This window comes from Bombina bombina, chromosome 9 (assembly GCF_027579735.1).
Source record: "Bombina bombina isolate aBomBom1 chromosome 9, aBomBom1.pri, whole genome shotgun sequence".
NCBI lineage: Eukaryota > Metazoa > Chordata > Amphibia > Anura > Bombinatoridae > Bombina > Bombina bombina.
In genome coordinates, this window is record NC_069507.1 from 35462515 (window position 1) to 35486601 (window position 24087).

Sequence of the window (24087 nt, forward strand, 5' to 3'; positions counted from 1 at the left end):
ATAACATCAAAACAGGTAGGTTTGCAAACAGAAAAACGAAAAATAAGAAGAAAGTTCTTGAAACAGATTTCAAACAAGGTACAAAATACGGATGTTCAGATAGAGCAATACAGCACTGATATACTTATCGTTGGCCAACGTAGGTGCTGTTAACTTGCTGTCTTTTATACATCCATATGAACCATGATCGGTTAAGTAACGATCTGTCCTCGTTATTGTAATCCGAGAAAAAACAACTCCTCAGGGTTAGATGTAAGACCTCTTGTTTGAAGTAGCAATTCAGTGATCCTGGAGGGGAAATCTTAAAGCCACTTTACGGCCGAAGGCCGGTCAGTCCCGGCACACACAAACCATGGCACGAATTGATATGATAGCGTTCGTGCCTCCCTCTACACCTGGTTCACTTGCTGTCAATCACAAGAATCTCTGCATGAAAGCCGCTAACGCTGTTCATTAGCTCAAACAGCCACACAAGCTTTTCTCCTTACTTTAGCTCAAATCAAACTGAGCAAAAATGAGCCGACGTACGTTTCACCAATACTTTGGCTTCTTCCGGGCTATTGTATAAAAGAAGTTAGTACAATCCTTATTTAAAGGTATACTCGGTGCCACCATCTCCGGAAACTTTGCTGGTGAATATTGGTTCCTATTAACTTTGTTTCGTTAATGAAACTATCCTCATAACAAACACTCTCATCTGTTTCTGATTATTTTTACATTATACAAAATTTTTGTTGAAGTAACATGATAATTACTTCATAGCAACCATACTGGTGTTTATTACATAATATTTATTGCCATAAAGTTGCTAAATTGAGTAGAAACATGCTCACTCACAGTGACAATCATTGGAAAACTGATACAAAATTATAAAAAGTGTCATAAGTTATTTTCTTCATTCAGGCCTTGGGGCATAAGGGTCCCAAGCCTGAATATCCATTTACTTTCTCGCTGTAGCAATATTTTATCTACATTGCCACCACGAATACCCAAATTGACCTGGTCAATCCCAATAAGTTTGAAACAGTTTGGAGAGGAATTATGAAACTCCGTAAAGTGTCTCGCCACACATGATGTTGTAACATCATGTTCAATGTCTCTTACGTGTTCAAGTGTACGATCACGTAGAGCCCTTGTGGTTTTACCCACGTAATATTGGGGACAACTACACTTAGCTAGATATACTAGACCCTCCGTTCTGCACGTTATCTTGGAACGAATCCTATATATTTTTCCTTGTCTGTCTGAGAAAAAACGTATTCTTTCTATATAGTTACATGCTTTGCACTGCTTGCATGGGTAACACCCTGGCTCCCTACTCCTCCTATCAAGCCAGGTGCCATCCAGCTGAGGTAGAACATAGTGACTATGTACCAGGCTATCTCGTAGATTAGGTGCCCTACGTGTAGTCATTAATGGTTTTGAGGTCAAAATTTCACATACTTTAGTATCTGACAATAAAATATGCCAATATCTACCCATTATTTTCCTCAGATCCTCCCAGCTCTCATTATATTTTGATATGTATCTTATTAGTCCTCTATGTCCCTCTGGTTTTTTAATTGAGCCATCAAAAATACTCTCTTCCTGTGTTCGCTTATACTGACGTTGGTAAGCTGCACTAATCATTTTTTTAGGGTACCCTCTGTCCTTAAACCGCTTTGTCAACTCATTTGATTCCGAAATAAAATCTTCATTTGTTGTGCAGTTTCTCCGTGCTCTAAAAAATTGTGACACTGGGATTCCCCTTATTTGATGATTAGGGTGAAAGCTATCAGCCTTTAAGAGACTATTGGTAGAAGTCATCTTACGATACACTTTAGTAATTAAAGCGCCTTGACTGGCTGTAACAGTCACATCAAGAAAATTGATAGACACTAAATCATATGTTAGTGTAAATTTTAAATTAAATGTTTCATTGTTTAAAGAATCCACATAAGATTCAAGTTGCAAATTGGTGCCCCGCCACAGGAGGAACACGTCATCTATGTAGCGTAGCCACATAGAGACGTGGTCACTCACTGTGGCGGAGTCCAACACATGGATATTTTCCCAGAAACCCAGATAGAGGCACGTATATGAGGGCGCAAATTTTGCCCCCATAGCCGTGCCTCTAATCTGGAGAAAATACCTATCATCATACACAAATAGGTTACTGGTAAGTGCAAATTCTAACAAATCACAGACAAAGTCTGTGTGTCTCTGAAATGAGTTCCCTCTTTGCTGTAGAAAAAACCTGGTAGCCTGTATTCCCTTTGTATGGGGGATACTAGAATACAGCGACTCAACGTCATTCGTAGCCAATATTGTATCCTGTTCTACAGTAATACCACTGATCTTCCTTAGGAAGTCAGGGGTATCCTGAACATAGGTTGTTAAATATTGAACAAATGGTTTAAGAAAATGATCAATATATGCTCCTATAACCTCCAAAGGTCCATCAATGCCCGCTATTATGGGTCTCCCAGGTGGATATTTACACCCCTCTTTGTGGACCTTTGGAATGGTATAGAATGTCGGTATTTTAGGATTTTTAGGTAACAGAAATTCAAATTCATCTTTGGAGATTATTTCATTCATTAGGCCAAATTTCAAAATGGTTTTTAGCCTAGATAATATTCCCTTTAAAGGATTCTCTTGTAATTTCCTATATTGTGCTGTGTCATTCAATTGTCTGTAGCACTCATCTCTGTATTTGGAAGTATCCTGAATCACCAGATTTCCACCTTTGTCAGACGGCTTGATGGTGAGATTTTTGTTTGTTCCTAGCTCATAAAGGGCTTTTCTTTCTCCCTGAGATTGTGGATTTGGGGTTTTCATGAGCTGTAAGCCATAATCATCACAATTATGACAAATCACGGCTTGAACTATCTTGCTTTGCATGTAATGAGTCTCTCTCATATATTAGTTTCACCTTTTAAGTTGCATTAGTGAAATAAATTAACTTTTGCACGATATTCTAATTTTTCGAGTTTCACCTGTAAATGTTTTTTAGAGTACTGGGTCTCCTTATCTATTTTGGCAGCTTTATCTTTTCTGACCCCTGTTGCCGCACACAGCATTTTTGTATACATCCCCAACTTTGGATTATAAGAAAATAAACGCGGCAGATAGAAGAATAAGTCCTTTGTACTAACCTTGGAATCATTAGCCTGTGGTTTACAATATCCCAGAAAGGTAGTTTCCCTGCAAGTGCTACTGTTGAACATGTGACATTCTGTGATCAGAAACTAGGTATCTGGGTAGGAGCAGAGATAGTCAGAAAGGCTCCAGTTGTATGAGATGGTTGAATGCCAGTCTTTCCCATTACAGCCCGCTCTTGGTGTAGGTAAGATAACTGCAGCCCTGGCCAGGCTTCGTCTGACATGTGAGTTTTGTTTGCTATTAAGCTGCAGCACTAGGACTATGAAAAGCATCATATATATGATATCATTTATGGAATCTGTTTTGTATATTTATAATTATGTTGAAAGAGAGGATTGGAAATTCTTGATGCAGGTTTACTGGAACACATTTACAGCTAGAGATTAGTTGGACCTTTTTCAGCTTTTGCCTGCATGGACTTACATTGCATTGCATGTGTTATTAAACCAGGGATTTGACCTAAGAACAGTCTGACTTTTTGAACCCTGAAACTTGTTTTTGTATATTATTTATTTAGACATGGGCAGAATTTCATTAAGCAGCATTCTTTTTCTAATGCAAATCTAGATATTTGCGTGTTGCACTATTACATAAATATATCTGGCACTGTAAATAACTGACTGCTTCGGTCTTTACTATATAATAATATTTTGCCTATATCTATTATTTCTTTATGATCAAATTAATTTAACCTTTGGTATACGTGGAGTGGACATTTGATTTTTTCTCTGTTACATATTGGTCCTTGTGGCAAACGGAATAGAATGTGCACTTATAAATATGTAAGGTTCTTCAGGCTGGAATCAGGAGCAGGCTGCTCTCATTAATGGTATAACTAGACAATAAATATGTAAAAAAAATGATATCATAAAACACTGTGCACTATTGTGAAGGTAGATGGATATGAAACAATATTCAAAGAAGATCTTCTTTGTACCTTAAAGAAAATGGAAATAAACTTTCAAAGTGTTAAACCGTATGAAAATGTCCCTTTAAGAACAATAGTAGAATTACTCACATTGGGGCATACTGTATGTATCAAGCTCCGTATGGAGCTTGATGCTCCGTGTTTCTGGCGAGCCTGCAGGCTCACCAGAAACAGCAGTTATGAAGCAGCGGTGACAAAGCCCGCTGCTCCATAACCTGTCCACCTGCTCTGAGCAGGCAGCAGACATCGCCGGAAATCAACCCAATCGAGTACGATCGGGTTGATTGGCACCCCCCTGAGTCTGCAGGGGGCGGCGTTGCACCAGCAGCTCTTGTGAGCTGCTGGTGCAATGCTGAATACAGCGAGCGTATTGCTCGCCGTATTCAGCGAGGTCTGTTGGACGTGATCCGCACTGTCAGATCAGGTCCAACAGACCTTGATAAATTGGGGCCATATTATAGAGCTACTATAGTTCTAAGTGATGCACTCAGTAGAAATGGATCCAAGACTGGGATGTTTGTAATATTTATTTACATAGAGAAAGATTACAAATAGATTAAAAAGCAAAGTCATTGCTTTATTAAAACGGCAATAGTAATCAGTCACTCTGGAGTCCCAACAGCTTTCAGAGAAAACAACTCCAAACCTCTTTCATTTGCAGCCGTTATAGCAGCAGCAGCAGCAGTAATAAAGGGTCTGATATGACTTGTACAGGTCAGAACCACATGTATGAGATGTATAGAACAATCATCAGATAACAGGCCAAGGTCAGGAGCACTGAAACTCAGCAAAGACCAGATTTCATAGCAAATGGAACAGCTGAGGGGTAATCCAGGCAAGTGGTCCAGAAGTCAGCAGCTAGACAGGCAATTCAGAATATACAATACGCCATAGAAGGCTGCCTCCAGGACTTGTTCAGGACCCTGAAGGGCCCAAAGAGCACAGCAGATATACACATTGAAAGAGCCCACAGGGCCCTGAGAGCAAAGCCCCCCCCCCCTCGAAGGCGCTCCCTCGGGACATAATTGTAAAGCTATTAGATTACAAGGACAGAGAAGAAATCTTGAGACAGGCCAGACAAAAACAAAAAGTAATGCATGCTGGAATCCACATCCAGATCTTCGCAGACCTCAGCCCAACAACACTGTAGAAGAGGAGGGAGCTGAGTTTCATCACCACAGTCTTGAGGGAGTAGAATATCCCATACTGGTGGGGATTCCCAGTCAGCATTACCGCATCTAAGGGAGATACAACAGCCACCCTCAGGTCTCTGGAGGACCTGTCAAGATTCAACAAAACCCTCCAACTCAACATCACACACCCAGAGGGCCGCCAACTCTCCCCCAGAGACTCTCAGTGGATAAACAACCAACCGCACAAAACTCACAATACTGCCAGCCCAGGGCCTCGCTCTGTATCTGAAAGTGTGGATCAGGTCTCGATGCCTATTAGATTCATGGCATCTCCCACCTCGAATTGACATCCCATTCTAGCCATGGCGCTTACAGGTCGTATGACATAACATTCTTTTCTTTTTCCACAATTCTTTAGGTTTGGAAGTGCTTTTTATTGTTGCAGAACTGTAACTTTTTGTTAATTGAACTTTCCAGTTAGAAAAGAAAAGAAGAAATCAAAACAAAAGAGTTTAAAGTTTGCCTTTATAAGTGTTATTGTATTGTGTTTTTACCGCTTATTACTGTTATTGCACATCTCAAAATTTTTGCACTATTATATTTTAACCTCTTAAATTGTCTCAGTTTATAGTACAGTGGTAGCTTATATTACTTACCTCATACCAGACACAGAGTAAAACCTACATCAGGCAGACAGGCTATCACTTGGCCCGAAAACCCATACCCATACCCACTAGATCCACCATGGCACATACCATATCCATTACCAATATAAATGTGAAAGGGCTGAATAGCCCAGAAAAGAGGTCCATGGCTTTTAAAGACCTTTACAAAGTCCCCAGTGATATCCTATTTATACATGAGACACACTTTAAGAGAGGTCACAAACCCAAACTCCTGAGCCACAAATATAGAATAAGCTTTCTGGCTTCGGGCGGTACCAGGAAGGGAGGGGTAGGCATTCTACTTAAAAATTCCCTACACTACCAAGTGACCCACATAGAGAAAGACAAGGATGGCAGGTACCTGATTCTGATAGGTTTATTATTCAATAGGCCAATTACCCTTGCAAACATATATCTCCCAAATAAAGAACAGCACACTTTATTCAGACACATAACCAACCTCCTACTAGAACATGCCCAGGGGACACTATTCATAGGGGGCGACTTTGATTTTTCACTGGACCCGACAATGGACACCTCTACAGGCATCACTAATACCCTTAAACGAGTCCTAAAATCGGTAACTGATAACCTACACCTATTACGGCTGCACGACATCTGGAGGAACATTAATCCTGACATCAGGGACTACACCTTTTACTCACACCCACACAACACATACACCAGAATAGATCACATACATACAGACCAGTTGTGCCTCTCCATGATCACTGACTCGCAAATTTTGCCAATCGCCTGGTCGGATCACGCCACCATACAATGCACGGTGGCGTGGCCAGACATGAGCCCCTTCATCTGGCGTATGGATGCCTTCCTACTAGGGAATGTACTAACTAAACAGGCTGTAGACCAGTCCATAGAAAACTATTTTAAAATGATAAAAAAAAGAAAAGGATACAGAACACATAACCTCAGCCACCCTCTGGGAGGCTCACAAGTGCTTTATAAGAGGTGAACTGAAAAAAATCGAACAGACAATTTATAAACTCTACTATGTCCCAAATAAGTTACTGGGAAAAAGAGCACAAAAAACATCCACAGACCACTAGCATACTAGAATCCCTAACACAGTCTAGGAAAGACCTCAAAGACCACCTAATCAAAGAACAGCAAAACAAAGCAGCACTGCTGAAACAAAAATACTTTGATATAAAAGATAAAGCGGGGTCCTCTCTCGCTAAAACTCTTAAGAGAACGCAATTAGATGCACACATCCACTCTATTATTAACAAACATGGAGATCTTCAAAAGGAGAGTAAAAATATAGCAGACATGTTCAGACAGTACTATGCAACCCTGTACAACTTAGACAGTACCCCCACCCAACAAGACATTGAAACCTATCTTGAGGACTTGGAATTACCGACTTTAGATAGAGACGAATCAGATAGCCTGAATCTGCCCATCTCAGTGGAAGAAACAAAAATCATGATTAAAGACATGCCTGGAGGTAAAAGCCCAGGCCCAGACAGGTTTAACATGACATACTATAAGACATTCATCCACCACCTCGCTTGTCCCTTAACAAACACCTTTAACTCATTAATTCACTCCAGAGGATTCTCAGGTAACTCACTTGAGGCCCACATCACAGTCCTCCCCAAACCAGGGAAAATGCCAAATAGACCCGAAAATTTCTGCCCCATATCCCTCTTAAATTCTGACATAAAAATCTTTGCCAAGATACTAGCAACAAGACTGAACAGATACTTACCTAAATTAATCAACACATACCAGGTAGGCTTCATTCTGGGAAGGGAGGCTAGGGATAACACCCTGAAAACACTACAGATTATTTCCCATGCCCAGGCCACTTGTACCCCTACCATTATTGTTTCTACGGACGCAGAGAATGCTTTCGACCATGTTAATAGGCTTTTCCTGAAAACAGTAATGCAGAAAATGAAATTCGGCAACAAATTCTTAGAATTAGTATTTTCCTTATATTCGGCTCCCACTGCTAGGGTTAAGGTTAATGGCATTTTGTCAGACAGCTTCAATATATACAATGGCACGAGGCAAGGCTGTCCTCTCTCGCCTGCTTTATTCGCCTTATTCATTGAAACCCTCGCCAAACAGATCAGAAACGACACCCTCATCACAGGGATTCGTATTGGAGACATGGAGCTCAAGCTGGCATTATACGCCGACGACGTTCTCCTTACCCTTACTTAGATAGAGTCTTCCCTCCTAGGGGCCCTTGAGGCTTTTGAGAAGTTCGGCCGGGTTTCCGGATTTCTCCTAAACTTAACAAAATCTGAATATTTAAATATAAATTATGGGGAAAGAGAAATTAATTAATTGATCCCAAACTGCCCCCTTAAAAGAAAAAGAATCAATCTGAAATACTTGGGCATTTACCTAGCACCTGACGTTCAAACAGTATACACAGCCAACTACAAAACTATGGAAAAAAACGCTAACCACTGACTTGTCAAGCTGGAAAAATAAATCGATATCTTGTATTGGCAGAGTAAATGTTGTAAAAATGAATGTTCTCCCAAGACTTTTATATCTCCTGCAAACCACCCCATACACCTCCCTATACACTATCTCAATAAAATACAATCACTAATAGAGCAATACATTTGGCAGGGAGCTAGGCTCAGAATTCCTAGAAAGAACATGTACTTACCAAGGGACAGGGGTGGTTTGGGAGTCCCTAATATCTTAATTTATAAAGAAGCTATAATGCTGCATAAGCTATTGGATTGGTGCACAAACAAACAATAAACAACGGGTCCGGATTGATAGATACTTATTGGCTCTAAGCAATGCTGGGCTTGCAGCCTGGATACCTCAAAAACACAGACCCTCTAACAAATCACAATATCCTCTTCTCTCTGACTTTTTCATGACATGGTATAAATTAATAAACACATCCACTAACATCTATAATATTCTGTCCCCCATGTCCTCACTTTGCCACAACCCAGACCTGCCCTGGAACTTCAAAGACACTTCATTAGAAGTCGGGTGTCACATTAAGGGTAGAACAATTTCGCTCTTCCGCAAAAATGAAACACATAGACCCCTCTCCACCATCCAGGAAATGCACACAGAGATTCCACTGAACTGGTACGCCTATTCCTAAATCTGTCACTACGTAGACACTCACCCCAAGAAACATCATCTAACTAGAAACACGACACCATTTGAGACCCTATGCCACTTAGAAAACACCCCAACACATGCCATATCAAAACTATACAAACTACTGCTAATCAAAGAGTCTCAACTCTTGCCTTCTTACACCAACTCATGGGACAAGGAACTGGGCATTAGCATCGCTGCTAAGGACTGGCTGACTGTTTTTAAAACTACTAGGCTCTCATCAATTTCCACAAGAGTCCTTGAAACCAACTTCACATTTTTAACAAGATGGTATATGACCCCCAGCAGACTACACACTATTTACAAAACGGTTAGCAATAAGTGCTGGGGGGATGCAGAGAAATAGGCACCCCTACACACATATGATGGCAGTGTAATAAACTAGATATGCTCTGGCTGGTGGTACTGGAGCGTATGTCAGACGCAATAGGCAAACAGCTACCAAGCGATCCACAGATCTTACTATTTCTACTCCTGCCCAAACTGCACTACAGTAATGCTAGGGACCTGTAGATCCTCATGCTAAACAGCGCTAAAACCCTAATCCCAAGACACTTGAAATCTCCCAATACCCCAACTGAGAAAGAGTGGGAGGACCAGGTAGAGAGTTTCCTACAACTTGGAAGGTACCACCACCTCCAATAAGGCTCATTAGTCACACACAAACTTAAACTATCTTTATGGAACCAGCACAAAGAGCGACACAAACTTAGAACCCACTAACATCCACTATACCAAACATCAGGCTTTGCCTTTAGACACCATTTTAGCCAGTTGCCAGTAACCTTTTGAGGATAACGCTATTTAACATATGTTGTAACTCATGTAATATCCCAGAGAATGTAATATAGAAGCATGGGTCATACAGGCCTCTGCACTGAACCTATGTACTGTACTTATTGCACTTTTATGTATGATGTATGGACCTTTAATCCAAAGCACTTTTACTGCTGTACCTCATTGTTACGCTATGGAAATATTCTTAGCTACGTTTTGTAAAATCTGTTATTTTTTAAAAAAAAAAACTTCTTTAAAAAAAAAAAAAAAAAAAAAAAAAGCAATAACATAAGCTGAATTTTGATTTAAAATTTGTAACTTTAATTGAAACTTTACATATCGGAAAAGAAAAATGAATATAGCTTAGAAAAACTAGATCAGAGACCAAATGCATTTTTAAAACATAAAGAACACAACATTTAACTAGGGCAATGTAAACCAAACAGTCTAATTCCCTTTCTGGTCAACAATGATTAGGAAAATGCTGAATTCTAAATAAAGAGACATTTAATCAATATTTCAAATGCTTTAACGTACTATAAAGTTTGTTTAAATACCCAGATGTTGCACCTTGCCAGAGATGTGTTTTCTTGTAAACAAATCTCTATTTTTTCTAAAACCACGGTCTTTAATATTCGAGATACACAATAAGATGGATAGTTTGTGGAATTCATTTTTGGATCTTTATAAATATTAATAAAAGCTGGAGATGTACTGTCTGCCCAGTGTCAGTGTTATTGATAGCATTAGTTTCAAACCATGATAAAATCTAATGGTGAGTTGTAATTCTGTTGCATCTTCATGTTATATAGTGTTTGTTTCTGATACAACAGAACAGAGAATGGTGCTTACAACTTTATCCATAAATATTGCTATAGTTTCCATTACAGATTATAATATTTATACATATGTACATGTATATATGTATACAGAGGGGGGAAATATCAAAATAGTTTACTAGTCAGGGGTAAAAGCTTCAAGCCCAGAGGGAAGAGGTTTCTAGTCCACTCAATGTTAAAGATAGGAAATAGTAAATTACATTAATACATGTGTGTGTATAGTATATTAAGTGCAATTAAGTTTTATTAATTCTAGGCTCTATGTATCTATCATCTATCTATCTATCTATCTATCTATTTATCTGTCTGTCTATCTATCTATTATCTATCTATCTATCATCTATCTATCATCTATCTATCTATCTATCTATCTATCTATCTATCTATCTATCTATCTATCTATTATATATACATATATATATATATACATTATTTATCTATCTATCTATCTATCATCTATCTATCTATTATCTATATATTTATTATCTATCTATTATCTATTGATCTATATCTATAAGTTATATATCAATATACATATATCAATATATATCTATATTTATTAGAGATGTGCATCGCTAAAAAAAATGCTTGTTTATCCAAATCTTTCATACCCAATATTTGCTGGCTACACTAATGAATACTGAATATTCATAGAACATTTGCATTTGTTTTTGTTTAAAAAATGTAAATGTTCCAAAGCTACAGGTGAAAAAGTCTATCTGTGGCTTTATACATACCATTCTTTAGCTATCTGGGGATCCGTGCTAACCGCTCCTCTTCTTATTCATAGAGTCCTTGCCGAGCTAAGCAGGAGAGGGTCCTTTAGTGAATGCCCTGGGAGCCCCCAAATTAAGGCTCTGTAAAGAAGAGGAGTGGGTTAGCGCAGCTCTCCAGTGCACTAAAGGTAAGTATTTAACCCCTTAAAAATAATGTAAAGGAAGCAAATGAATACTGATGAATTTTGTCAGCATTTTTTTATTTTCTTTAAATTTTGTTGGTGCATTCAATCGGATATTCATTTCATTAAAATTAAATAAATATCCATTTATTATTAAGAAATTGTAAGTATTATAGTTAATCCTTTTACCATACCAATAAAGGTCTAGATTACGAGTGTTACGCCAACTTTTGCGCACAAGGGATATCATGTTTTACATGGCTTTTTGCCTGCAACAGAAATAGGGGCCTATTTAATATGGTGCGAGCGGTCATGATCCGATATTGCGGATCATGTCTGCTGCACATTGATAAATCGATTTATCTTTGCACCAGAAGTTCTGGTGAACTGCTGGTGCAATGCCGCCCCCTGCAGATTCGCTGTCGCTAGCAGGTGGTTTCAATCAACGGGATCATTTTCGATCGGGTTGATTTCTGTCCATGGCCTCAGAGCAGGTAAACAGGTTATGGAGCAGCGGTCCATATGGAGCTTGATAAATATGCCCTATAGTGTGTATATTACGAGTTGAAAGTAAATGCATTTGTGCGCGCTGAATCGCTCATCAGATAAGTGCGACATAAAGGATAGGGGAAGAAAACAATTGAATTAAACACAACATAAATACTTGTAAAAGTACAGTAATACTCTGTCATGAACCTAACTCCTGGTTCCACCTTTATTATTCCAGGCACAGACATTCATACCACCTTTACTGGTTGTCTTACTCCCTATAAAGTCCGCACCTACCAGACAGTCATTGCTGGTTTATTGAAGTGTATACCACACCTCTCCAGCTTGTTACCTTGATTCTCTAGAAACCTCAGAGTCACTATCACTGCCGCACTCCTCGCTTCTATGGGCATCCAGCACAGACACCTAACAGCTGATCCAGCTACAGTGACGTCACCCCCGGCAAGCCGTACTCGCACACGCCAAACCTCCACGCTGCATAGGCTACGGCAGCGTCTCAGCAACCACTGCATAGACCAACCACTTAGTGCTCAGCCAGAGCATGCTGCACAAGACCTGCTCCCTCCGGTCACAACTTCCAAGGCCTAGCCATCTGGGTATCAGGTTCCATATCTCTTGTATATTAGCTTGTTGCCTCAGGTTTTCACTTGAACTATAACCATACAATGCTTGTCACAGAGTGTCTGTTACGCTACCTGCCTAATCCTTATTTGTCAACCCTGCTCCTCAACTGCTACTAAGACTGTTCACTCACTGTATATTACGCTTGTTGCCTAAAGTTTAATTAACACTCTGCATTGCAACTACTTGATAGTTCTAATTCTATCTAGTGTTAGTGTGGTACATTTGGAGTATTCTCAGCCAGTTATATACTCTGCACTGTTATATTACGCTGTACATTTTAGATAACCCAATAGCCTCAGAGCATACCATTAATACTTATATTAATACTGATATTAGTGGGAAGATCCAAAGGCAATATAATAACAAGTAAAGAAGTTTATGTTTCCTTGCTAGCAAGCAGACGTCTTCATTTGTCACACTCACTTATTAGTTAAAACAATAATAGTTATAGCATTAGGTTTATAGTAACCACAATATTTGTGTCAATACATATCCGTGTCATTACATACTCATATAAACACTATAAAAATATTTAGAAAAAAATTAGAAGGTATCAAAGATTTATGTTATAAGGTGTTAGAAAAAAAGGGCTTTAAAGGCCTTCAACATATAAATGCACACATAGACATGTCTAAATATGTATATGTATATATATAGAGAGAGTGTATAGATGTATTTAAGTATTTGTGTTTTACTGCATATGTACTGTACATATTTCACATTCCAATGTTCTTCACATACAAAACAATGTACTTGTTATTATAAATACACACACACACAAATATATATATACAGTAGAATCTCAATTATCCGGCATTCAAGCAACCGGCACTCTCAAGCAACCGGAAAAAAAAGGAATCATGTAGAGCATAAATGTGCTACAGCAGGAACTGCAGTAACCCTTATTCACATTAATTAGAAAACGGATATAAGGACAGAAATAGACTGCAGCATTACGATTGCATCAGCTTGGCAATCAGGGCGAGCTATCTTTCGGCGGCTTTAACTTCTTGGTACAGTATCCCTCTGTCAAGTATCCCTCTGTGGAACGAATACTGTACTTCTGGACTAGAGGTCACACTACCCGCTGGCAGAGGAGAGCCCAATGTGAGGATCCACAAAGATGCTCAATCAATAACAAATTCCCAGAATGGCTCAATCTCTTGCTGTAATAAAATACAACTGTATAACCTGAATAAACACATTGTTTTCAGCAAGAGATTGAGCCATTCTGGGAATCTGCGTTATAGAACTAGAGCTATTTTTAATAGTGACTCTCAAGCAACCAGAATTACACTTTTCCAGAATCTACCAATCCCCATGGGTGCCGGTAAATTGAGAGTTTACTGTATATATATATATTCCAATAGAAATAGGTATAGATATCTATTTTACATTAACAGTATCAGATATGTATATATATATATATATATATATATCAATTGTGTAGATGGAGGGCACTCACAGGACTTAATTCAATAAGTATTCTTTATTTATATTACTAATTTCATATATTAGAGAATGTCGACGTTTCAGCCTATCCTGAGGCCTTCTTCAAGACAGTTTCATAATCTTAATTAGTGCGCACCACACTCTCAGGACGGACTCCCGTCTAATTAAGATTATGAAACTGTCTTGAAGCTTGTAGGTGCTCTACCTGTAATCAATATTTAAAATGTGTACACATTTCCAATTGGTTAATTACAATATCACACACCTCTTAAACTACCCTATCAATACCTTGCTAGATGCTTGTTTTGCTCACACCCCTTTATAACCTACTCTAAGTAATGTGTGTTTTCACTAATGCTCAAATGAGTTTGCATATTCTGTTATGATCATTCAGTAGTGATTCTGTCTTTTATTCAAAAAAATTAATTCTCTAGTTTTTCATATTGATGAGTTAAAAGATAAGCCAATTAAAAAGAGAAATGATGACAGAGTAACTTTTGTCACCAAATTTAGCAACCAATGACATCAAATGTGTTCCATCATACGAAAACATCTACCATTGCTACAGGCTGATGAGAAACTTGTAAAAATTTCAAAGAAAGGTTGTAGATTTTCCTTTAAAAAGGGACTGTCCATAGGAAACCAAATAGCACCTACAAAATTAAGAAAAAGTAATACCTTATAGAGTTCATGGTTAACATTCAAGGGAACATATCATTGTAGTTATTTCACATGCAAAGCATGTGAATTTCTCCAAGAAGGAAATTCTTTCAGAAGTTCAGTAACAGGAGAAAGCTTTTCTCACAAAACATGTCTAAATTGCAGGGAGACCTATGTTGTTTACGTATTAACATGTACCTTGTGTGACCTACAATACGTAGGGCTCACGACAAGGGAGGTACGAGAAAGGATCAGGGGACATATCAATAACATAAAACAAGGATCCCTGTCCACTCCTTTAGTGCAACACTTTAAACTGCATCATGGTAGTAATACAGGTTCCTTGAAATGGATTCTAATTGAGAAGGTATTTAAGGACAACAGAGGACAGAGTAGGGATGAAAAACTTGCCCAAAAAGAAACCTTTTGGATTCACAAAATGAGAACAAGGTGGCCTTCGGGCATGAACTCAGAATACAACATAATAAATTTCTATCAATAAAGGGTCAATTCTAGCAATTCTATTAAATAGTATCAAATGGAAACAAAAATGAACATGTTCAGAGAAACAAATATATATATAGTCTTGACAGGGATTATATTAGGAAAGAAATGCAAAAGTGTTTTAAAATTATACACCCACAAAGGTGAACAAATAATTGATAGGATATTTAAAGTAATAATAATAAAAAGATTGACACAGTCATTAAAATTATAATAAATATTAACTCATACAACAAAACTAAGAATTTGTAAAAAAATTTTGGAGTGAATTAATACTTCAAGTAGCAAGATCATAATATCTAAGCTAGCTCATATTCTAGAAAAAGAAAATAAAATGTTCAAGGATATACTAAACTATAGAAATAATAGAACTATTAAGTTTTATCTTTTCACTACAATTGTCTGGTGCTCCTTCATTTGTTCTTTGATGTGCATTGATTGGGGACAGTGAGCACAGAGTTTTAAAGTGGAGCCAGACTAAAGAAAAGCAACTTCATTACTGCCTTTTACCTAAGTGACAGACAAGTGCATTGCGAGAGAGAGAGGGAGACAGAGCGCACAAATCGAGTGTGACATCATCAGCTGCAGCCCATGGTCGAAGTGAGGGAGCAGATAGAGGTCATAAGAGGCTGGTATCCGGTAAACACAGAAGTGTCAGTAAGTGGATCGCCTTCTAGACGGCTTCTGAGGACCGACCAAGAGGGGTAGAGAGGTATCGTACCGCATTTACAGTCAGCTAACCAGTAAGACCGGATACTCTGTCTAACAGTTCTTACAAAGGACTTTGTTTCCATATAATGACTTTATACACTGTCCAAAAGGTAAAAAGGTGAAAGTGCTTATGAATTATAAATCAAACAAGAGATAGCGGTTTGTGTAACTAACAATCCGAAAATCTTCAGCTCTTTTGAAACAAAGATTTATTGTTTTTCATGCTAAGAAGTTATACAAACATTTGAGTGTAAAGCTGGTTCATTTGGTGCTGAGACTTTCTTTGTGTATATAATTTGTATTCCTTTGAGCTATCATCTTAAGATTATATTGAATCAAACATCAATTCAAAGTTTAAAATCCTTGTCTAAAATATTACACTGTGTGTCAGCATCGATGTTTACCTTTAATACTAATTTCACATATACAGTACATACTTTCAAAGTATAATACACAATGTAACAAATGGCACTTACAAATTTTGATGAGTGATCAATGACACAAGTATCAAGCAATTTGATTCTTTAGTGATAGTTTATAATGTGTATTTGAATCAGATTGGCTGATGTCATAAATCATGTGATTATGCATATTCCAATCAAAAGTGGTGGAAAAATTCACTAGTGTGTGGGGTATTTAGGAGTTTGCATCATAATTGGTGCGAAAAGTAATGCGTCAAATATGGAGCGAAGTGGAGAGTGGGACTTGTATTACATCGCTTAAACATGCTACACATAGATTTTTCCAAAAAATAAAAAGGAAGTTAGCTATATTATGTTGTGTATTTATTCCATTTTAAGCTCTATATCTATTAGTGCGACAGGTTTGGGGCAAAACTTTGCACCAAATATGTAGAAATAATATTGTCCCCTTAAGGGCTGATGCTGTATCTGGTAGTTCCAACCCCTTCAAAACAACTTAACATAACTACTTAACTTATAAATAAAGACACGACACAGATAGCTGGGATTTAAAGACCATAACGATGGTCACATTTATTAACTTGACTTCAACGGAAGTCATTCAAATATTTAACTTGTGGCGGCATTCGAGGCCTAGTAAACTATTAGCTCCATATGACAAGAGGTCGCAGCCAGATGTCGTGGAATAGCAAATGCCAAGGGTGGGCACAAATGTGGCCCCACCCCATTCCGTCTAGTAGGCGCGGACGTCCTAAAGGATCTTCAGCCAGCAGACCCGCGGGGCGGGGCCCCCCAGGTCACGACCTGAGGACATCACCCCCGCCCATTAGCCCGACTGTCACCTCTACAGACTCCGCCCTCAATTGTTGATGGCTACGACCTCCCGCCATTAGGAGATACGTGGATGTTATGATGCGCTTCAGCCTCTAAGGCACTGGTATGGCCAAGCCCTGCAGCAAGGCTCGCCCAGGAAGCGAATAAATTACGGCTAAGGTCTTACCAAGACTAGGTCAACTAACCCCATCCCTGCCTTTCGCATCTAAAGGACCAGCAACCCGTCCGGGAAGCCATCTGCCTGAATGACGCCTAAAAACTGTTGCAATAGCAATTACTTAATTAACCATTCAACAATAGGGTTGGGAGGGAGGGAAACTTTCTCCTTGCAAAATCCCAGGTGGAAGAGGCCAGATTGTTCCAGAACTTCGTTTATATTAGGTGAGCCTAAGACCTCCCCTCACTTTGCAACATTGTTGCTGCTACACTACACTGGGATTTTCCACTAGCCTGTCAGCTCATCCCTTAACTCCATTACAGGAGACTCTGCTACCTTTCATTCCCCTAAGGGCTGATGCTGTATCTGGTAGTTCCAACCCCTTCAAAACAACTTAACATAACTACTTAACTTATAAATAAAGACACGACACAGATAGCTGGGATTTAAAGACCATAACGATGGTCACATTTATTAACTTGACTTCAACGGAAGTCATTCAAATATTTAACTTGTGGCGGCATTCGAGGCCTAGTAAACTATTAGCTCCATATGACAAGAGGTCGCAGCCAGATGTCGTGGAATAGCAAATGCCAAGGGTGGGCACAAATGTGGCCCCACCCCATTCCGTCTAGTAGGCGCGGACGTCCTAAAGGATCTTCAGCCAGCAGACCCGCGGGGCGGGGCCCCCCAGGTCACGACCTGAGGACATCACCCCCGCCCATTAGCCCGACTGTCACCTCTACAGACTCCGCCCTCAATTGTTGATGGCTACGACCTCCCGCCACAAGAGACAGGCACTCCCACATAAACCGAGCTCTTGCCGCCACCCGCTAAATATTACTAACCAGAGCCGTTTTGAGGTCCACCAGGAAGATCGCCAGCCCTTCGTCGGACAGGTGCACCCCGTCCGGGCGATACAGCCCTTTTTTGTCCGCTGAGATCAGTTCATGGCGGACCACAAAACCCCCTACCTCTATTACTGCTCTACCCAGCTCCCTGTTAACTTTTTTCCTAACCCTATATGCTATCCTCGGTGTGGGGAAATATCTCCAACGCAGCCGGGGGATTATGTTGGACCAGGCCAGCCTAACCCCCGGAAACGTGGTACAGATCCACTTGACATCCGACCTCATCGCATTGATGAGATCTAGAGCAGGTGCACTCCCTATATCGTTTCCCCCCATGTGAAGGAGGATGATGTGGGGCTGTCCCCATCGATGTCTGGCATTCTGGAGGAGGGCAGGCAAACCATCCCACTGTAAGCCTCTACGGCCCAACCACCGTATTGATGCCTGAGACGTCGGAATCCCCAACTGCTGCCCCTCAGGAAGAGAATGGGCCTTCAGTGCCGCCCAGTGCACGTAGGAGTGCCCTATTATCCAGATACGAGAAGGACCTGTAGCCACACCTGAAAAACGGATTACATAGTCAATCACCTTAGACTAAAACTAAACAACACAACCAAACAAATGTAAAACGCCAGTTTCCTTCCTCCTACACCGAATACCCCCTAGGCTTCAGCCGGAGGGCGCACGTAAGACTTGTAACATTGGGACCTCCATCGGCCCAACTTCTGTATGCGATCTCCTTTCCAACCTAGCGCGGCCGCGCTGGTGGCAGCCCCTATTCGGAAGGAATGGGGGGTGATTCTACACTTCCCCAAACCTGCTGCAAGCGCTACCTTTCTGAGCACCGCTGCGAACTGGTACCGGGAGAGATTCGAACCGTCGGAATGCACTAAGAACTGGGCGGGGGCCCGTGGTCGCTGCGCCATGTAGGCCCTTGTACTCACAACCGGGCAGACGCCTGATGCCGAGGGAGTCAGAGTGATCCACACCCCTTTCCCCTCCTGGTCAGTCTTCGAGTGCGGGATAAACAATAACAAATTATCGCCCGCCAGTTTGACATGAGCCAACTGCATACCCGTGTTAATAGCATCCTTTGAGGTTGCGACCAGCTCGCCCGGCCTGAGGGCCGCAAAGAACGCCAAGGAGAATACGCACTGAAACAGTTCTCTTTCGCCGGGTTCGACGCAAATGCCCTCGATTGCGTCCACCAGCCTGGCTAGCCTACAAAATGTGACAGGTTCGCGCGCATCTTTCGCTCTACCCTCGAGCCTTCCCCAGCCCTTAATCACTTGCTTCACCAGGAAACCTTTCGTGATATTGGGCCACTCTAGCATATTGCAAAAGAAGGAGATTGCAGCTATTCTATTGGATATAGCGCCCTTCGAAGTCCCTTGCCCATGTTTCTCTGCCAGCCACTCCAAGAACAGATCTCTCGAGACCCTTTCCGGCGCTGCGCCTTGTGCGTAACAGTAACTTACCCACTCGCCCCAGTGCTGTGAATAAGCTCTCCACGTGTTCTGCGCCAGGGATGCCCTCACTAGGTGCCTTATGGACCTCCCTGCCCCGCCAACTGCCAGATAGAGTGGGGACAAGGTAAGCCAACTGCTGCTGCGTTAGGGGCCAGTCTGCGAAACTGTTCCCATTGAAACCTCGAGAGTGCGTCCGCCAGGGTGTTGTTGACCCCGGGAACGTGCCTCGCGGAAAACTGAATATTGTATTGCAAGCACCTCAGCACTAGCTGTCGCAAGTACCTAACAACTACCGGTGACGACGCGGACAACCTATTTATGGCGAAAACAACGCTAGCGTTGTCCGTCCAAAACACTATGTAGCGATCCTTTAACGCCGACCCCCAGAGCTCCATAGCCACAACTATGGGAAAGAGCTCCAGAAGTGTCAAGTTCCTTGTCAGTCCTGCTCGGACCCATGCCAAGGGCCATGGCTCAGCGCTCCATTGCCCATCCAAATAGGCGCCATAACCTGCTGCTCCAGCTGCATCCGTCAGCAGGTGCACTGTCTGACTGGAAACCCTAGGAGCGCGCCACAGCAGAGTTCCATTGAAGCCTTGCAGGAAGAGTTCCCATACCTTCAGATCTTCCCGCATGTCTTCCGAAACCGACACTTTACGTGTGCCGTGCGGATTGGAAAGTAAAGCCTCCATCCTCCTGTTAAACACGCGACCCATGGGTATAATTTTGCACGCAAAATTGAGTAAGCCTAGCACGGACTGAAGCTCCCTCAGGGGCATGCTCTTCGCTGCCCTGGCTTTGCGCACCGCCGCGAGCATTGCTTCCACCTTATCGGCTGGGAGACGACATAGCCTTGCAGCAGTGTCAATTTCGATCCCCAAGTACGTGAGTCTTGTACAGGGGCCCTGTGTTTTTTCCTCAGCCAGTGGCACTCCAAATTTCGACATTAGCCTACGCATTACTGCGATCAGTCGATCGCATTCGCGAGTGTCCGCGGTGCCAACCAGCAGGAAGTCGTCCAGATAATGAGCGACTATTCCCCCGCCGGCCTCCGTGATGATGGCCCAGTGCAAGAATGAGCTAAACTCTTCAAAATAAGCACACGATAGCGAGCAACCCATGGGCAAACATTTGTCTACAAAATAATTCCCCTCGAATTTACACCCCATCAGTCTGAAAGACGCTGGGTGTATGGGGAGTAACCGAAAGGCAGATTCGATGTCCATTTTGGCTAGCAGCGCGCCCGGACCCGCCGCCAACACTAATTCCAACGCCTGGTCAAACGATTGGTAAGACACCGAGCTTATCATTGGGTCTATTGCGTCATTGACAGAACCCCCTTTCGGGTAGGACAAATGCTGAATCAGGCGGAACTTCCCTGGTTCCTTTTTGGGAACCACCCCTAAAGGGGAAATAACTAGGTCAGGGATGGGAGCTTGGTCAAATGGACCAGCAAATCTTCCCAGAGCAATTTCTTTGCTCAGTTTCGCCCTAACTTCACCCGGCATTTCGTAAGCCGACTTCAGATTCTTGTGCGACGAGGACCCCATTACCAACCCCAATGTTGGTATCTTGAAACCTTCGCCAATCCCCGCTAGTAGGTTGGCAGCCGACACCCTGTCTGGGTAGGCCGCCAGCCAAGGTCTAATGGCGTCCAGCTTCAGGGGTGTTGGAGCCCTTTTGTCCAGCCCCCCCCGATTTTGCCCCACGGAAAGCTCCTCCGTCCCTCCGCTTCGGGCATTCAACACCTGGGTGTTGACCGCTGCAGTACATGCAAGCGTGCCGAAAGGAACAGGAAGCTCCTTTGTCACACTGCTTCTCATTGTATTTCCAGCACTCCCTGCCTCTCCGCTTGATGGGGCCCGTTGGCCTCTGGGGCCCTGACCGCAGCAAGGGAGCTCCTGCCCCCCCCTTTTCCGGTATGAGCAGGGACCACAGGTCCAAGTCTTTTACCCCAAAGTTCAAGACCGGGTTATCGACCATCTTCCGCCTAAATTCGCTATCATAAGCACGCCACATGCCTTCCCCATATCTATTATAGATACATTCAATGATTTCCGCGTACTTAATTACATCGACCGCGGCCTCCGGCCTCTGTTCGATGTAGCAGGAGGAGAATACCCTAAAGCACTTCCTCCACTCCTCAAATGTATCTGGGCGCTGGATCTTCTTTGGCCCAGTCCCATCCTCACTACGCTCTTTATCTCGCTGCGCCGCAAGGGACAGCTCGAACATATTGACGTATTTATGATCGCGGATTTTTTGTACCGTCTTGGGCTTGAGATGTGCATGGAGGCAGTGGATCTTGCAGGGATAAGAGTCTCCCTGCAATGCCACCCTCCTGGTACTGACTGACATGTCCTGCAGCTGCGCAACGCTCTCGCTTCCCTGGCCACTGCCCTTGGATATTGTCGCCGTGCTTTGCCCCGCTAACGGCGCAGCCTGCTCCATGTTACCTAAACCTCTAGCCTGATTACGCTCAGCCACCAATAGCCTTAACATTTTGAACATGCGACGCTGCCCCTTACTGTTAAGCCCTAATTTCTTCCCACCATCTGAGTCTGAATCAGTGCTATAGTCGGTGTCAGTAATGCGTGACAAATTAAATACATTTCTCTCACCAACTGCCGATGTTGACGGGGTAGATGTTCCTGGTGCAGCTGCCACTGATCCGCCTGCTGGCTGTACAGATAGTCCTACTCCCGTTGTACCCGGGCCCTCTGTCCTCTGCGGTGTAGGCACCATGTCCTGTGGGGGAGAAACAAACGAGAGGGGAGTATCCAGGCCAGCCGTGTGTCCCCCTTGACTGCCGCCCCCAATCGGGGTAGAAGTACTGCCCCCGGCCCTGTCTGGGACCCCTCTAGCCCTCTCGTCATTCATATCACCACTCCATTCATTCGCTGGCCCTGCCACATAGGGGGATTCTCTGACCACACGCTCCCTGACTGAATGAACGTTCTGAGCACCTGCCGCAACAAGCCCTTTGCCCCCTTGGACCCCTGCAGTTATTGTGCCTAGCGACTCGCCCTGTGCCCCATCAGTGGGCGCATTCACCCTTGTTTGGGGTACATAGTTGCTGCCGGCACCCCCCCTGTGATACCACTGGCGCTCCAGCAATGCGCTTCTAGCTCTCCCATAAGCCTGCTTGCTAACACTGGAACCCAAGAGCCTCCCTCTCTGCGCGCCGCGGCCTCTCTGTAAGGGACTTGCTCTGTTTGCATTGCTAGCTATTGCAGAGTGTCGCGCAGCGGAGCAGGCCCGCCCGGATACTCCCCCCTCACCTGTGGAGAGTACCCGGCTAGGCCTCTTGCGCGCTCGCTGGATGTGCCGCTCTGATCCAGGTTCCGGCCGTGTGACTACCGCGGCGCCGGAAGTGACGTCACGCGTGTCACCTGACCGGCCGGAAATGGACGCGGCGGACGCAAGGCCGCAACCGGAGCCTGCACTGGTAGTTGCAGGCTCCGACTGAGCCACCAATGATAGCGGCGGTCCGGTGAGTGGGCGAGGACCCGCAGGCCCCGCTCCAGTAACCGACTGAGCCACCAATGAGGCATCCGTGCCGGGCCATAGGGACCCGGCCGGATGATTTACCATACTGGGCCCTGCCTGATGAGGGTCCCCAGGCCCCCGGCCCAATTGAGGGGGATAATGAGGGGCGGTAGGCCCCGGTTCCACCCGGCTTGCCACCGGAGGCAGAACGGCGGCCGTGAGGGCCTTAAACATGCCCACTATGGCCGCCGCCGCCTCCGGCGACATTCCGGAGGCCGTAAGGGCCCCCAGGCCTGCCTCCAAAGCCGTGTCTAGGCTGGATGGGCCAGCGCTCACTGCACCCGCCTGTCCCGCAACCATCACAGTACCGGGCCCGGCGGGTGCGAGTTCAGGGGCTGGGGGGTTAGTGACCACAACATTAGGAGTTAAAGCAGATGATACTGGCCTTGTTTTCTCCGGAGTTGGTGGCACCACATCCTCATCCTCCTCTTCAATTACAGGTGCACTCCTCAAGGATCTCCCAGGGGACTCCCTGAAGCGAATGGGCACCGCAGCACTTCTCTTAGATCTAGACATTTTCGCTTGAAGAATGGCAAAACTTTCTCCTTGCAAAATCCCAGGTGGAAGAGGCCAGATTGTTCCAGAACTTCGTTTATATTAGGTGAGCCTAAGACCTCCCCTCACTTTGCAACATTGTTGCTGCTACACTACACTGGGATTTTCCACTAGCCTGTCAGCTCATCCCTTAACTCCATTACAGGAGACTCTGCTACCTTTCATTCCCCTTATTTGTAATGAGAGACAAAGTTGTAGCATAATCCATAAATAGTAATGTATTTTTCATTTTTATCCCTATATCTACTAGTGCACCAAACGTGGAACAAT

General features: G+C 43.0%; 1 protein-coding gene across 1 annotated transcript; it reads right to left on the reverse strand.

Annotated features, from left to right (window-relative positions):
* Positions 1 to 18226: 18226 nt before the first annotated feature.
* LOC128639837 (uncharacterized) lies at positions 18227 to 22743 on the reverse strand. The gene is made up of 2 exons (XM_053692038.1): positions 22335 to 22743; positions 18227 to 18804 (listed from the first exon to the last, which is right to left on the reverse strand). Exons 1-2 carry the CDS (start codon positions 22591 to 22593, stop codon positions 18227 to 18229), a joined length of 837 nt encoding a protein of 278 aa, XP_053548013.1. The 5' UTR covers positions 22594 to 22743.
* Between the last annotated feature and the right edge of the window lie 1344 nt (positions 22744 to 24087).